Here is a 14,714-nt window from a genome sequence, read left to right as displayed (position 1 = left end):
CGCTTTTCAAAATCCCAAGGACCCGTCCCAGAAGACGAGCGGGTCTTCAGGGCTCCAAGGCTTCATGGCCCTGTAGATGAGCCAATTCTACGCCAGTGCTGCCAACTGAAGTGTCGTGGGAGAAAACAAAACATCGGAAACAGAGGAATGGCTGTCAGGGGGCTCTGTGTTTGGCGAATCGCACAGTCTCTCTCTCTCTTGTTGGTGGGGGAGAGTTTGTTGCCGACTCTTGAGTCGGAGAACTCGGGGGGGAAAAAGCGATGCAGCAGACTTTATCATCGCAAATCAGTGAGTTGGTTTTTGTCTCCCTTCTTGCCGAGGGGCACCTCTCTGCCTCTTTATTAGGGAAAGTGAAAGAACCTGTGGTATGTTGGATTTGTTGGGTGAAAGATGAGTTTTTCTTGTACTGTAGATCATGGTCTTTTTGAAGGCTTTGCTATTGCTTGCTTGGTGGGTGGAGGGCATTGACACTTTTTGCTGAAGTAAGATGGGGAGGGAGAGTGTCATTGCTTTGCTAGTGCTTGTGCATGGGAGGGGTAGTAAATGGGACTTTGGGGTTCTAATATTTTTACCGTTACTCTTTCTTTTGGGGCACTCTTCTGTTTTTGTGGACGTCTGTAAAGAACAAGAATTTCGGGATGTATATTTTATACATTTCTCTGATATTAAATAGAACTATTGAAACTATTGAAGGTTACTCTTAAGCTCTTAATATGATATGATCAACAAGGTTTAATATTTCAAAGGTTCAAAGGTCCAATTTAATGTCAGAGAAATGTATACAATATACATCCTGAAATGCTTTTTCTTCACAACCATCCACAAAAACAGAGGAATGCCCCAAAGAGTGGATGACAGTTTAATGTTAGAACCCCAAATTTTCACTGCAACCAAATTTTAATGATGGAGTTGAACCCACAAATTTTACCACATCATTCAGGGTGTAAGTCATGACCCCAGCTTCATTCAGGAGTCAGGCATAGTAAATCAATAGCTTTTTAATGTGTGCCTGAAACTTTTAACATCAGTTCTCCCTCATGCGCTATCTAACCCTGTACAGTTCGATAAGACATATGAGCAGAATTAGGCCATTCCGCCCATCAAGTCTGCTCCACCATTCCATCATGGTTGATTCATTATCCCTCTCAACCCCATTCTGCTGCCTTCTTCCCCGTAATCTTTTATGCACTTATTAATTAAGACTTATCAACCTCTGTTTTAAATATACCCAATGACAGTCTCCACAGCCATCTGTGGCAATGAATTCCACAGATTTCACACACAGTGCTGAACTGAACTGAATATGTCTGGACTCTATCGATTCTGTGTTTTACATTCTGTGTTTTCTGCTAATTTTTCCCCCTTTACTTGCCTTTTGTGTGATTTTGTTTTCACGCATTGGGGGTGACAATGATGTTTTTCCTTGAACAGGTTCTAAGGTTTTCTTTGTTTTGTGGCGGGTGAATCTCAGGGTGGTATACTGCAAGCACATTTAGATAATAAATGTACTTTGAATCTTTGAGATTCACCATCATCTGGCTAAAGAAATTTCTTCTCATCTCTGTTCTAAAGGGATATCCATATCCATCTATTCTGAAGCTGTGGCCTGTGGTCTGAAACTCCTCCACTATCGGAAACATCCTCTCCAAGTCCACTCTATCTAGACCTTTCAATATCTGATAGGTTTCAATGAGATCCTTCCCCCTCCCATTCTGCCAAACTCCAGCAAGAATAGGCCCAGAGCCATCAAGTGCTCCTCATATGCTAGTTATATACCTTTTGCTTTTACTTCAAGATTTCAGAGAATTGTCTCATTGTTTTGTTATTTCAATGGAGCACAGTTACCCTAAATTCACAGCTAGATACTGGGGAATTACTAATTATTGTTTCTTGTGAATTATTTAAGTATTGGTGCAATGGAAATGCAAATAGAATAAATGCATCCTGCAGTTGCAGATGCAGACTAATGCTTGGAATCATTAATATAACAGATTCTCAACCAGAGTGTGACAGGAACACAAGGATACCCAGGTCTTTTCTCACCACAGAGTGAAGGGGTTATGAAAGTGACAACTAGGTTTAGAAGCCAAATCTATCACTGGTCACTTAGCAGAGAGGGGAGAAAAAAATAGGCAAGAAGCAACACATTGCCTGCATAATTTTTGGATTGCACAGCAGCGTAGTGGTTAGGGCATCGCTGGTACAGCGCCAGCAACTTGGGTTCAATATGCAATGCTGGCCATTCGGAGTTTGTATGTTCTCCCCATGAATTCACATTCCAAAGATGTAACTGGGCAGAGTGGGCTGGTGGTCTGAAAAAGGCTGTTCCTGTGCCATATTTCTAAATAAAATCCAAGTATTATTGCTATTTCCAAAAAAAATCTGAATACTTCAAGTCCTGGTAATATTTATTTAGTTTACATATGAGGTATGCAGGTCTTAAAGAAGAATAAACACACACATAAAAGAACTAACAGCAATTCTAAAATGAAAATAGGCCACAAAGCAATGAACACTGACTGAATAACAGAAGGTCGAGAAATCTTGCTGCTTCATTATCATCAGGTGTTACAACAGAGAAAACGGTGTAAAAAGCATTCACTGCAACAACAGCAAGCAACATTTTTCTTAATCTGACTAATCTGAGGATGCAATTTCTATCTCCAGTTTGACTCTCCTGTCCTCTGGTGGAAATCCACAGTTGGAAGGAAGCAAGGCCTCACCACCACCACCACCACTTAGCTACCTCCTGCAACATGGCCAAGTGCCTGCTCATGCTTTGTTAATGGATGGAATGTTGCAATACATTCAGCCTGTCAAGCTTGTTCTACCCATCATAGAGTCAAGCACCACAAAACAGGCCCTTTGGCCCACTTCTATGCTGATCAAATACTCATCTATACTAATTCTATTGATCAGCATGTGGGCTGTAGTCTTCTATGCCTTTAATTCAAGTGCTTGCTGGGTATCTTATAAGTGAGAGTTAAGTTGTATTACTTTGTCTGCCAGAGAGTCCAATAACTCATCAAATCTAATTTCCACTGTGCAGCCATCAAAGGGACCTTCTTTCCTGCCCCTATCCTCCCTCCCTTTTGCAATCTCTGTAGCTCTTGTGAATACTTTTTTGACACAAGGAGGTTCCAATTAAATATGCAGAAAATCCAGTATCTTTTGTACCAGATCAATCCTATCTCTAGAAGAGACAATGCATTGGCTCTATTGTGTTTCTTTGTATTTACTGTGAATCCTTGCAAGATAATGAATCTCAGGGTAGTATATAGTGACATATATGTACTTTAATAATACATTTACTGTGAACTTTGAATCCCTCACTTACTCAGCTGTGGTTGGTATACAGAGGACATGCATGCAATACAACCAACAGGCTTGGCACATCAATACATACACAGAGAAAACTTACATGGTGCATAGAATATCATGAGAATTGGTCGCTCCTCCTTCCTTATTAGCTTCCTGAATTCCTAAGGAAAAGTTAATTGAAACAGAGAATTATCAAGGCTTGTTACAAAGCAAAAGCAAAAAGCTGCTAAAATATAATGAACACTTCAGGAGACACGAGAGACTGCAGATGCTGGAAATTGGAGCAACACATGATCTACCGGAAGAACTCTGTGGTAACACGGAGCATAGCGGTTAGTGCGAAACTATTATGGTTCAGGGCGTTGAAGTTCGGAGTTCAATTCTGGCTCCATGTGTAAGGAATTTGTAAATTCCCCCCATGAACCATATGGGGTTCCTCCGGGTGCTCCAGTTTCCTTCCGTAATCCAAAGACGCACCGCTTAGTAGGTTAATTGGTCATTGTACATTGTTCTATGCTTAGGCTAGGGTTAAATAGGCGAGTTGCTGGGCAGTGCAGCTCGTTGGCCACTATATCTGTAAATAAACAAATAAATAAATAAAGTGTGGGAGGAACTCAGGTCAAGTAGCATTTGTGACTGTGGGAAGAGTGTGGGGGCGGAAACGTCAACTACTTTTGGTTGAGACCCTGCACTGCGACTTTAGGGAAGTACCAAGGGAGTGCTGCACTGCCCTCTCCCTGCTACCCTCTAGTTAAAACATTAATCAGAGTTGCTTGCTCAATGATGCAACTGGTATAGGCAATGCCTCACAGCGCCAAAGACTGCAAGTTCAATCCTAATCTTGGGGACTGCATGGAGTTCACATGTTCTAAGACTAAGGGAATTTTCTCTGAATGTTCTGCCTTGTTCCCGCATCCCAAATGTATGATGGTCGGTAGGTTGATTAGTCACCTGTAAACTGCCCCTAATGTGTAGGTAAGTTGTAGAATTTGGGGGGGGGGGGGGGGGAGTGGAAGAGGAGAATTGGAGAGAATAAAAAATGGGGTTAATGTAGGATGAGTGCAAATAGGTGTTGATGACCAGCGCAGAGCAGATGGGCCAAAAGGTCTGCTTTCTTGCTGCATCTCTTGACTCCGCGCAAAATAGCCCACGGTAGCAAAGTACCTGAACCCACAGCAGGGGAGCACTGGCATTGCCAATCATCCCTTATTGAATACCACTGAAATAATTACATAGTCATTTCTTACAGTGCTGCTTGTGGGACCATGCTAAGTGCAATTTGGCTGCTACACTTGGCAGCAGTAAACCGTGACGACACTTCAAAAAGTAATTCAATCGGCTGTGAGCCGCTTTAAGATGTCCCGAGGAGGTGAAAGCATTCTATAAAAACAAAATGCAAATTCGTTCTTTATTAGGGGGAAAAAAAGCACTTCAAAAGATTTCCACATTCTTTTCTACCCTGCAATCAGAAAGATTTATCATGAATGGAAAAGAAGCTGCAACATTATTCGATGTATTTCTCTGGATGCCTCCTATTTAAAATGAACAAGTTTTCAGCGCTGATGAAGGGTCTTGATCTAAAAGCATCAACTCTTTATTCCCCTCCAACATTTTGTGTGTGTTACTCTGGATTTCCAGTATTTGCAGAATCTCTCACGTTTTCAGCTCTTGGTATATAAAGAGCTGCATCAGTTGCTCAAAATTATTCCCTTTTTTACTGAACAAAAATATTACTGGGTGCAAGGCATCCCAGAATCTCAACTTTTGTCTGTGCTTTGCAGTTGACTGAACGTGGCTACAACACTGTATTCTGGATGTCTTAGAAGGGTGTCCAGAGGGTGGAATGCTCTAGCCACAAGGATAGCCTATAAACACTAGGTCACGGTAGCAACATCCCTGAAACAGGAATCAGTTTCTAGCTGTTTCTTTGTTCCTGATACAACACAGTAGGTGGTCTTACACTGTGTCCATAACCAAGGCTCCATCACTAATGCTCCACCAATTTGGAGAATCTCTAGGATGCAAAGTCCTAATAACCTTCAGAGTCTGGTTTATATTTGTCATGATGAGTTAACAATAAAAGTAAAAAGTTCTTGCAGCATTTGGTAAAGTTCCATTTTCGCTAGAAGATACCGGTGCAATTCTACTCTGCCATAATATTCTCACATCAGCCACTACCGTCTGGCTCGGTGCAGCATCCTCCCACAATACAAAAAAACCACAGTGAACTGTCAGGTCAGTAGAAAAGGTCACTGGCTGTACTCTATCATCATTGCAGGATTTCTATGTAACCAGGACAAAGAAGCAGACAAAACTCATTGTGGACATTACCCAATGCTGCGAACTGCCTTTGCCAAAAGCTCACTTCTGGAAAATGCTATAGGGCTATTAAAACAAGTACTTGAAGTCATCTTAAGTTTCCATTAACCATTCTAGTTAGTCACCCCCACCCACTCTATCCATTACCCCCGTCACTGCACTGCACACACCTTATATCACTTCTTATAATAATGCTTACATTGTAAATACATGCTGGTATTTTTGTGTCTATGCACATTTATTCCGTAACTGTCCTTTAAGCTCTAACTTTTTTTGTATAATTCTTTATTTTTTTATAATTGTTGAGTATTTTGTGTTGCATGTCACGCCCTGACCGACACACCACAGCAAATCCCCAATACATGCAAGTGCATATGGTGAACAAAGTTGATCCTTGAAGTAAAGAGATGTGATTGGAGGGAAGTATTGAGGGGTGTCAGAAATATGTTTTTTTAAAAAACAGAGAGTGGTGGGTGCATGGAACGTGATGACAGGGTTGGTGGTAGAGGCAGATACATTAGAACATAGAGCACAGAACAGGTTATTCTGTCCAAAGTGTTGTGCCAAACCATATAAAGAGAAAATCAAAAGCACCACTTCACTAATACCTCCTACCTACACAACATTCTACCTCCATTTCCCTTCCATCCATGTGCCTATCCAAATGTCTCTGAAAAGCCTCGAATGTATTTGCCTCTACCACCACCCGTCAGCACGTTCCACTCACCCACCACTTTCTGTTTTGAAAAAAAGCATATCTCTGACATCCTCCCCCCCACATACTTCACAAATGCTGAAGTATTTATAATACAACTGTTTGGACTATACCTTTACAATTCACTGTCTGTGCATTACTACAGTTCTGCACAGAAACCTATGTGCCACATTTCTAAGATGCTTAAGCACCGTCTAAACTCATAATGGGATCCCACAATTTGCTATTAAAGCCAACTCACCAACTCAGGATGCAGCTCATAGGTTGTATATTTGCCTGCAGTACTCCCAATAAGCCAATAAATATACATACAAGTCAAATCAAAAAGTGTGAGGACATCATCTTAATGAGCAAGATTTACATCAGAAATTTTCTTCCTTGAACAGAGAAGTTCAAATAGTGAAAATTATAGAGCAAGTGAATCGAATGTCTGGGGTCACAAAATTTAAAAAAAAACTATTAGCAGAGAAGCTGATAACCATATAATAACCATATAACAATTTCTGCACAGAAATAAGCCATCTCGACCCTTCCAATCCGTGCCGAACTCATACTCTCACCTAGTCCTACCGACCTGCACTCAGCCCATAACCCTCCATTCCCTTCCTGTCCATATATCTATCCAATTTAACTTTAAACGACAACATTGAACCTGCCTCAACCACTTCTGCTGGAAGCTCGTTCCACACAGCTACCTCTCTGAATAAAGAAGTCCCCCCTCCTATTACCCCTAAATTTTTGCCCTTTAACTCTCAACATGTCCTCTTGTTTGAATCTCCCCCACTCTCAATGGAAAAAGCCTATCCACGTCAATTCTATCAATCCCCCTCATGATTTTAAATACCTCTATCAAGCCCCCCCCTCCCTCAACCTTCTACGCTCCAAAGAATAAAGACCTAACTTGTTCAACCTTTCTCTGTAACTTAGGAGATGAAACCCAGGCAATATGATGGAAACAAAGAAAAATTCTATCCCTCATAAGTACATCCGAACTCATCTAATTGGAAAGGGGAAACACCTAATTTTAAGATCATAAGACATAGGAACAGAATTAGGCTGTTCAGCCCATTGAGTCTGCTCCACTATTTGATCATAGCTGACTCTTAACTCCAATCTCCTGCCTTCATTCCAAAATCTTGGACACCGTTACTAATCAAGCACATATAACTTCCACTTTAAATATATCGAATGACTTGGCTGCCATGGCCATCTATGGCAATGAATTCCACGGATTCACCACCACTAAAGAAAATCCTCCTCAACTTTGTTCTAAAGGGACGTTATAATATTCTGAAACTATGCCCTCTGGTCCTACACTCTCTGGCCTTATTTTAAAATGGTAAGATCCTGACATAACTATGGACATATCCAAATCTTCAATCTCCCTGAATTTGCATGTCTTTAGCAGTAACTAAATTTTAACATCTCCTCCTTTTATTCATTATGGTCCTAGCTGTGGTTCTTGGAGGCACTTTGCACATAACAGTCGTGCCTTTAGTGGATGGCACAGAATACAGCCACATTGTGCTGGTGATGAAATGAATGATTAGAACATTGGATAGATGTCTTTTTTTCTGACTACACTTTTGAAGCATGTTCAAACATTTTACTGCATTACAGGCACTAAATAAACACAATAATTATATCAAAATAGTTGGATAGATTTTTCTACAATTTCATTAGAATTATTTGTCCTCAGTTGGAATAATGACACTTCTCAGAAGGTAATAATTTTATATTAATAATTGAGGGCTTCACTATCACAGTCAATTTTTAATTGCACCTTAAGAATGTGCCGATGAGCCACGACACAGAACATTACAGCACGAGACAGGCCCTTCGGTCCATGTTGTGCCAACCTTTTGATCAATCTGACCCTTCCCTCCCACATAGCTCTCCATTTTTCTATCACACGTGTCTTCTTAATTGTCCCTCATATATCTGCCTCTACCATACTCTTGACAGGGCATTCTACACACTCACCACTCTCTATGTAAAAAACTTACTTTTGACCTATGTAAAGAACACCTCTTTTCTATAATCACCTTAAAATTATGCTCCCTTGTATTAGGCCTTCAGATAGTGAAAAGGAATTTTTTAAACTTAATGATGGAGGAGGGGCAAAAGCCAATTAGTAGAGAAGTCGAGGACTAGCAGGAACAGCCTCAGAATACAAGGATGTCCCTTTAGAACTGAGATGAGGAGGAATTTCTTCAGCCAGAGGGTAGTGGATCTAGCTTTTTGTCTTTCTTGGTGGCAGAGATCTCGAGTTTGGAAGGCAATGAGAGAGTGGCATCAGCAAATAAATGCAGTCCATAAAACATAGGAGAAGAAATAAGCCATTTTGTCCATCCAGTCTGCTCTGCCATTCAACCGTGACAGATTAATTTTTTTAACCCCATTTTCCCACCTTCTCCCCGTAAATCAAAACACAGTCTTAAACACAGGGGACTGTCTTGTCTCCGTTTCTCTTCACCATTTACACCTCTGACTTCAACTACGACACAGAGTCTTGTCGTCTTCAGAAATTTTCTGATGACTCTGCCATAGTTGGATGCATCAGCAAGGGAGATGAGGCTGAGTACAGGGCTACTCAGGGTAGGAAACTTTGTCACATGGTGTGAGCAGAATTATCTGCAGCTTAACGTGAAAAAGACTAAGGAGCTGGTGGTAAACCTGAGGAGAGCTAAGGTACTGGTGATCCCTGTTTCCATCCAGGGGGTCAGTGTGGACATGGTGGAGGATTACAAATACCTGGGGATACGAATTGAGAATAAACTGGACTGGTCAAAGAACACTGAGGCTGTCTACAAGAAGGGTCAGAGCCGTCTCTATTTCCTGAGGAGACTGAGGTCCCTTAACATCTGCCGGACGATGCTGAGGATGTTCTACGAGTCTGTGCTGGCCAGTGTGATCATGTTTGCTGTTGTGTGCTGGGGCAGCAGGCTGAGGGTAGCAGACACCAACAGAATCAACAAACTCATTCGTAAGGCCAGTGATGTTGTGGGGATGGAACTGGACTCTCTGACGGTGGTGTCTGAAAAGAGGATGCTGTCCAAGTTGCATGCCATCTTGGACAATGTCTCCCATCCACTACATAATGTACTGGTTGGGCACAGCAGTACATTCAGCCAGAGACTCATTCCACCGAGATGCAACACAGAGCGTCATAGGAAGTCACTGCTGCCTGTGGCCATCAAACTTTACAACTCCTCCCTTGGAGGGTCAGACACCCTGAGCCAATAGGCTAGTCCTGGACTTATTTCCTGGCATAATTTACATATTACTATTTAATTATTTATGGTTTTATTACTATTTAATTATTTATGGTGCAACTGTAACGAAAACCAATTTCCCCCGGGATCAATAAAATATGAGTATGACTATGACTATGACTATCATGGCTCCACAGCCCTCTGTGGGAATAAATTCCACAGATGCACCACCCTCTGGCTGAAGAAATTCCTCCTCATCTCAGTTCTAAAGGGACGCCCTTGCATTCTAAAGCTTTGCCCCCTGGTCCTAGACAGAAGAAAACATGCATTCCACAGCCACTCTATTGAGGTCCTTTAATATTCCCCCGATTCTTCTCAACACCAGCGAGTACAGGCCCAGAGCCATCAAACCTCCCACAGGTTATCCCTTTCATTCCTGGGGTTATTCTCATGAATCTGCTCTCCAATGCCAGTAAATCCTTTCTTGGGGTGCAAAACTGCACACAATACTCTTATAAAGCCTCGGTACAGGTTTCCCCCGCCATCCAAAGGTAGAGCGTTCCTATGAAACGGTTCATAAGCCGAAATGTCGTAAAACGAAGAAGCAATTACCATTTATTACCATTCCTGCACCCATGTGTTTTCCCCTATTCTTTCTTCACCTTTCCTGCCTATCACCTCCCTGCCTCCCTTCCCCCACCCCTTTATCTTTCCCCTTACTGGTTCTTCACCTGGAACCTACCAGCCTTCTCCTTCCCACCCTCCCCCCACCTTCTTTATAGGGCCTCTGCCCCTTCCCCCTACAGTCCTGACGAAGGGTTCCGGCCCGAAACGTCGACCGATCTTTTCCACGGATGCTGCCCGACCTGCTGAGTTCCTCCAGCGTGTTGTGAGAATTACCACTTATTTATATGGGAAAATTTTGTGAGCGCTCGCAGACCCAAAAATAACCTACCAAATCATGCCAAATTACACATAAAACCTAAAATAACAGTAACATATAGTAAAAGCAGGAATGATATGATAAATACACAGCCTATATAAAGTAGAAATACTTAAATACTTTTCCACAATCATTACTGAACTGTTCTCTGTAGCGAAAATCTCACGCAAGCGCCGTCGGCAGAAAATCTCACGCAAGCGCTGTTGGCAAAAACACGGCGCAAGCGCTCTCCAGTAACCTTTAAGCTATGAAGCTGCCAAATCATACCAAATAACACGTAAAAATACACAGCCTATTTAAAGTAGAAGTAATGTATGAACAGTGTAGTATCACTTACTGGAATCGGGAAGACAACGCCGAGCACACGGATGATGGTGTGTTAGACTGAGTCATCGCAGGTTGACTGCTGCAGTGGCACCCACCCTCCTGGCTGCCGAGCGATACATTGCCGCGAAGCATGCAGGGGTGCAGCGGTAGCCGGGAGGCACAGAGCACATCTTTAAGAAAAAAACCAAAACAAACATGCTAATTAATTACGTGTCAGCAGCACCTAATTAATTAGCATGTTTATTTCGGCTTTTTTCTTAAAGATGTGCTGTGTGCCTCCCGGCTACCGCTGCATTCTCTGTGAATCGGTATCTGTCCATGGCCTGGGGGTTGGGGCACTGGGGTGTCATCTCGTCATCTGTTTCCATTAGAGCAGGCAGCTCATGTTCTCCTATGACTGGTTGCCTCGATGTCGAAGGTCGAGGTTCGTCGTCTGCTGTGGCTGATGTGGAAGGCTTGCTTGACTGCTGAGCCTCGCGCATTTTTCTATCACACAGTTCTTTGTAAGGACTCAAACCATCCTGCAAATATCCTCTAAACTGACGTACCCTTTCAAAATTAAAGCCGTACTTTTTCATTACTCATTTGGTTTCGATTGTAATCCATTTTTCTTCCAATTGCATCAACTCTTCATCTGTCAGTTCTTGGTCATGGGATACGAAAACCTCTTCAACATCATGTTCGTCAGCTCCACAAGCCAAACTCAATTTGTCCTTACTTCGTTCACCACGATCAAAACGCTTAATTATGTCTAGTTTTATGCTAAGTGTAACACCCTTACGAGCTCTTTTAGGCTTTTCCAATACCATAGAACTCATCTTGCAAACGGCTGCTCACAGGCACGTGTTAAGGCAATGCCGTTTCGAATCTAGGGAGAGCGGCTGTTCGGGGCACGCGCTTTTTTTTCGTAACAGTGAAAACACCTTCTGAAAGCGAAAACAGGGTACTAATGTAGGTCTTTCGTAACAGACAACAGGAATTCTGCAGATGCTGGAAATTCAAGTAACACACATAAAAGTTGTTGGTGAACGCAGCAGTCGACGTTTCAGGCCTAGACCCTTCGTCAGGACTAACTGAAGGAAGAGTAGGTAAGGGATTTGAAAGTTGGAGGGCGAGGGGGAAATCCAAAATGATAGGAGAAGACAGGAGGGGGAGGGATGGAGCCAAGAGCTGGACAGGTGATAGGCAAAAGGGATACAAGAGGATCATGGGACAGGAGGTCTGGGAAGAAAGACAAGGGGGGGGGGGCCCAGAGGATGGGCAAGGGGTATATTCAGAGGGACAGAGGGAGAAAAAGGAGAGTGAGAGAAAGAATGTGTGTATAAAAATAAGTAACAGATGGGGTATGAGGGGGAGGTGGGGCATTAGCGGAAGTTAGATAAGTCTTTCGTAACAGTGAGGTTTCGTAAAGCGAACGTTCAAAAAGCGGGGGACACCTGTATTGCATTTTGCTTTTATATTCTAGTCCTCTTGAAATGAACGCTAACATTGTATTTGTTTTCTTTACTAATAACTTAACCTGTAAGTTCACTTTGATAGATTGGGAGAGAGATGAAATGCTCTCTACTCTAGATGAGCCTGTTCGCTTTTTAATGGAAGCACGGCTGATCTGCAGCTTCATTCTGTCCAGCCATGGTAACCTTCCACCCTTCACTGTTTGATGGCTCTAGCATGTAGAACAAAGGTGAGGAGAAATTTTTTTAGCCAGAGGGTGGTAAATTTGTTGAATGGACTAATTCTGTTCCTAGGTATTATGGATTCCAGATAATGGAAAGGGTTTGGGGAGTCACTCAGCCTCTGACCTGCTATGCAGACACAGTACTCACACAGCTGACCTAATTAAGTCTCTGGTCAACAGACTCCCAGAATTTTCATGCCAGAAGGATTCAACTACCATCATTCTGTTGAATATGATGAAAAGTGGTCAGAACTTATAAAAACTCCCATTTTATGTTTTACTACATTGTATGGGAAAGCTTACAGGTCAGGCAGCATTTAAGGAGAGGAATAAACAGTCGATCATCAGGACTGGAAGAAAGGAGATAGAAGCCAGAATAAGAAGGTGGGGAGGGGAAGGAGTACAAGTTAATAGGTGAGGGAGGGAGAGACTGAAGTGAGAAGCTGGGAAGTCTTAGGTGAAAAAGGTAAAGGGCTGAAGAAGGAGGAATCTGATAGGAGAGGAGAGTGGAACAAGGAGGAAAGGGGAGGAGGGGCACCAGGGGGAGATGATAGGCAGGTGAGGAAAACAGAAGCAGTGAGAAGGAAGCCAGAATGGGCAATAGAAAAAGTTTAACAGCATTAAAACTATTCCTTTAAAAAACCTTTTAGAAAGTACACCCACAAATAAAAAAATTAGCCATAATAAAAATGGCTAGAGAAATAACAACGGAAGGCCGTGTTGTGCTCTGTGCATCTTTTACGCTATGTTTCCAAACATCTTACAATATTTGTATCCTTGTGCACACAAGTGAAGTAAAGCAGCATTACTGTGTATGCTTGAGCAGCCAATTTCCCAGCAAGTTATAGCATCAAACCTTTTCACTGTCTATGTGAACCACATCCTTTGCTGCAGGGTTCTCTTCCCACAATGGAGCACCTTCCGGATCCCTCATAAATGCCACCATTGACTGCAAAACAATAAAAAAAACAATGCAAAGTTCATGAATTTCCATGTTCAAGAGCACAACTGTCAGTTGTGACACAAAATATTTGTGGCCGTACATAGATGAAATGTAAAGACTACTTTCACCTAAAAATTCCTGAGCTAATCAAAGATGTTACTACTATTCCAGACTGATTGAAAACAGGATTCCCAGTCTAGCAGAAGTGGAGGAGGTGACATGAAAAATGGAATGTTAACCACTAAAGCACCTCATTAGCAAGAAATGTACCTCAGATTTTAAGCCACATGAAACACTTGGGGGGGGGGGGGGCGGCACTGTAGAGTAAAAGTTAACAGTAATGCTTTACAGCACTAGCATTTGCAATCGGGGTTCATTTCCCACCACGTCTGTAAGTAGTTTGTACAGTCTCCCCATGACCACGTGAGTTTCCTCTGGATGCTCTGGTTTCCTCCCACATTCCAAAGGTATATGGGTTAGTAAGTTGTGGACATGGTATATTGGTGCCAGAAGCGTGGTGACACATGTGGCCTGTCCCCACATCCTCAGACAAGTAACACGTTTCACTGAATGTGTCAGTGGACACATGACAAAATAAAGCTAAGCTTTAGTCTTTTTTCTTTTGAACCCTTTTCAAGAGATTCTGATTAGAACTCAGTTCATAATTAAAAAGTTAAGCAACGTAAGCAATTGATTTCCTTCACATCAGTAATCAGATACACTTAGGATGAAACAAAAAGAAATGGCTCTGATTTGCTGCAATGATTACTGTCCTGTAGAGTACTCCAGAACCTGAACATTACTCTACCATGATGCATGATTGTACTGATGAGCCAAACAGACGACACTGCATGCACAACCTCAGATACGTAAGAGAGTACCGGCTCACACAGCTGATGATTAATTCTGCAGCTCAGATGACAGCAGATTGGCTCCGTCATTGCTTCATTTTACTGTTTAAAATGCTCACTTTTCTCTAAGGGAGTTGGGATTGGTTTATTATTGTCACACTGAAATACAGTGCGAGGTTGGGAATTAAGTAGATCATAAGCTTGCACAACGTTGTGGGCCAAATATGCTGTAATATTCTATGCTCTAAAGCTTGTCTTGCATACCGTTCATGTAAATCAAATCACTGCACAGTGATAGACAAGGTAAAGCAAAAACAGAATGCAGCTTGAGAAAAAGGGCAATGCAGATGGACAATTATGAACGAGATCATAATGAAGTGGATTGTGAGTCAGGAGTATGTC

At 42.2% G+C, this 14,714-nt stretch overlaps 1 protein-coding gene across 2 annotated transcripts in view; it reads right to left on the bottom strand.

The window, feature by feature from the left end:
• pdia5 (protein disulfide isomerase family A, member 5) overlaps window positions 1-14,714 on the bottom strand; it is a 219,476-nt gene that overhangs the window by 140,063 nt on the left and 64,699 nt on the right. For both annotated transcript variants that reach the window (XM_072260943.1, XM_072260944.1), the window contains 2 exons: window positions 13,375-13,467; window positions 3,422-3,482 (listed from right to left, as the gene is read on the bottom strand). In XM_072260943.1, the coding sequence (XP_072117044.1) occupies window positions 3,422-3,482; window positions 13,375-13,467 (154 nt within the window). The remainder of the gene's footprint in view (window positions 1-3,421; window positions 3,483-13,374; window positions 13,468-14,714) is intronic.

The sequence above is a fragment of the Mobula birostris genome, chromosome 6 (assembly GCF_030028105.1).
Source record: "Mobula birostris isolate sMobBir1 chromosome 6, sMobBir1.hap1, whole genome shotgun sequence".
NCBI classification, from domain to species: domain Eukaryota; kingdom Metazoa; phylum Chordata; class Chondrichthyes; order Myliobatiformes; family Myliobatidae; genus Mobula; species Mobula birostris.
Note: the sequence above shows the minus strand (reverse complement) of the source record. Positions and strands in the feature narration are given on the sequence as shown.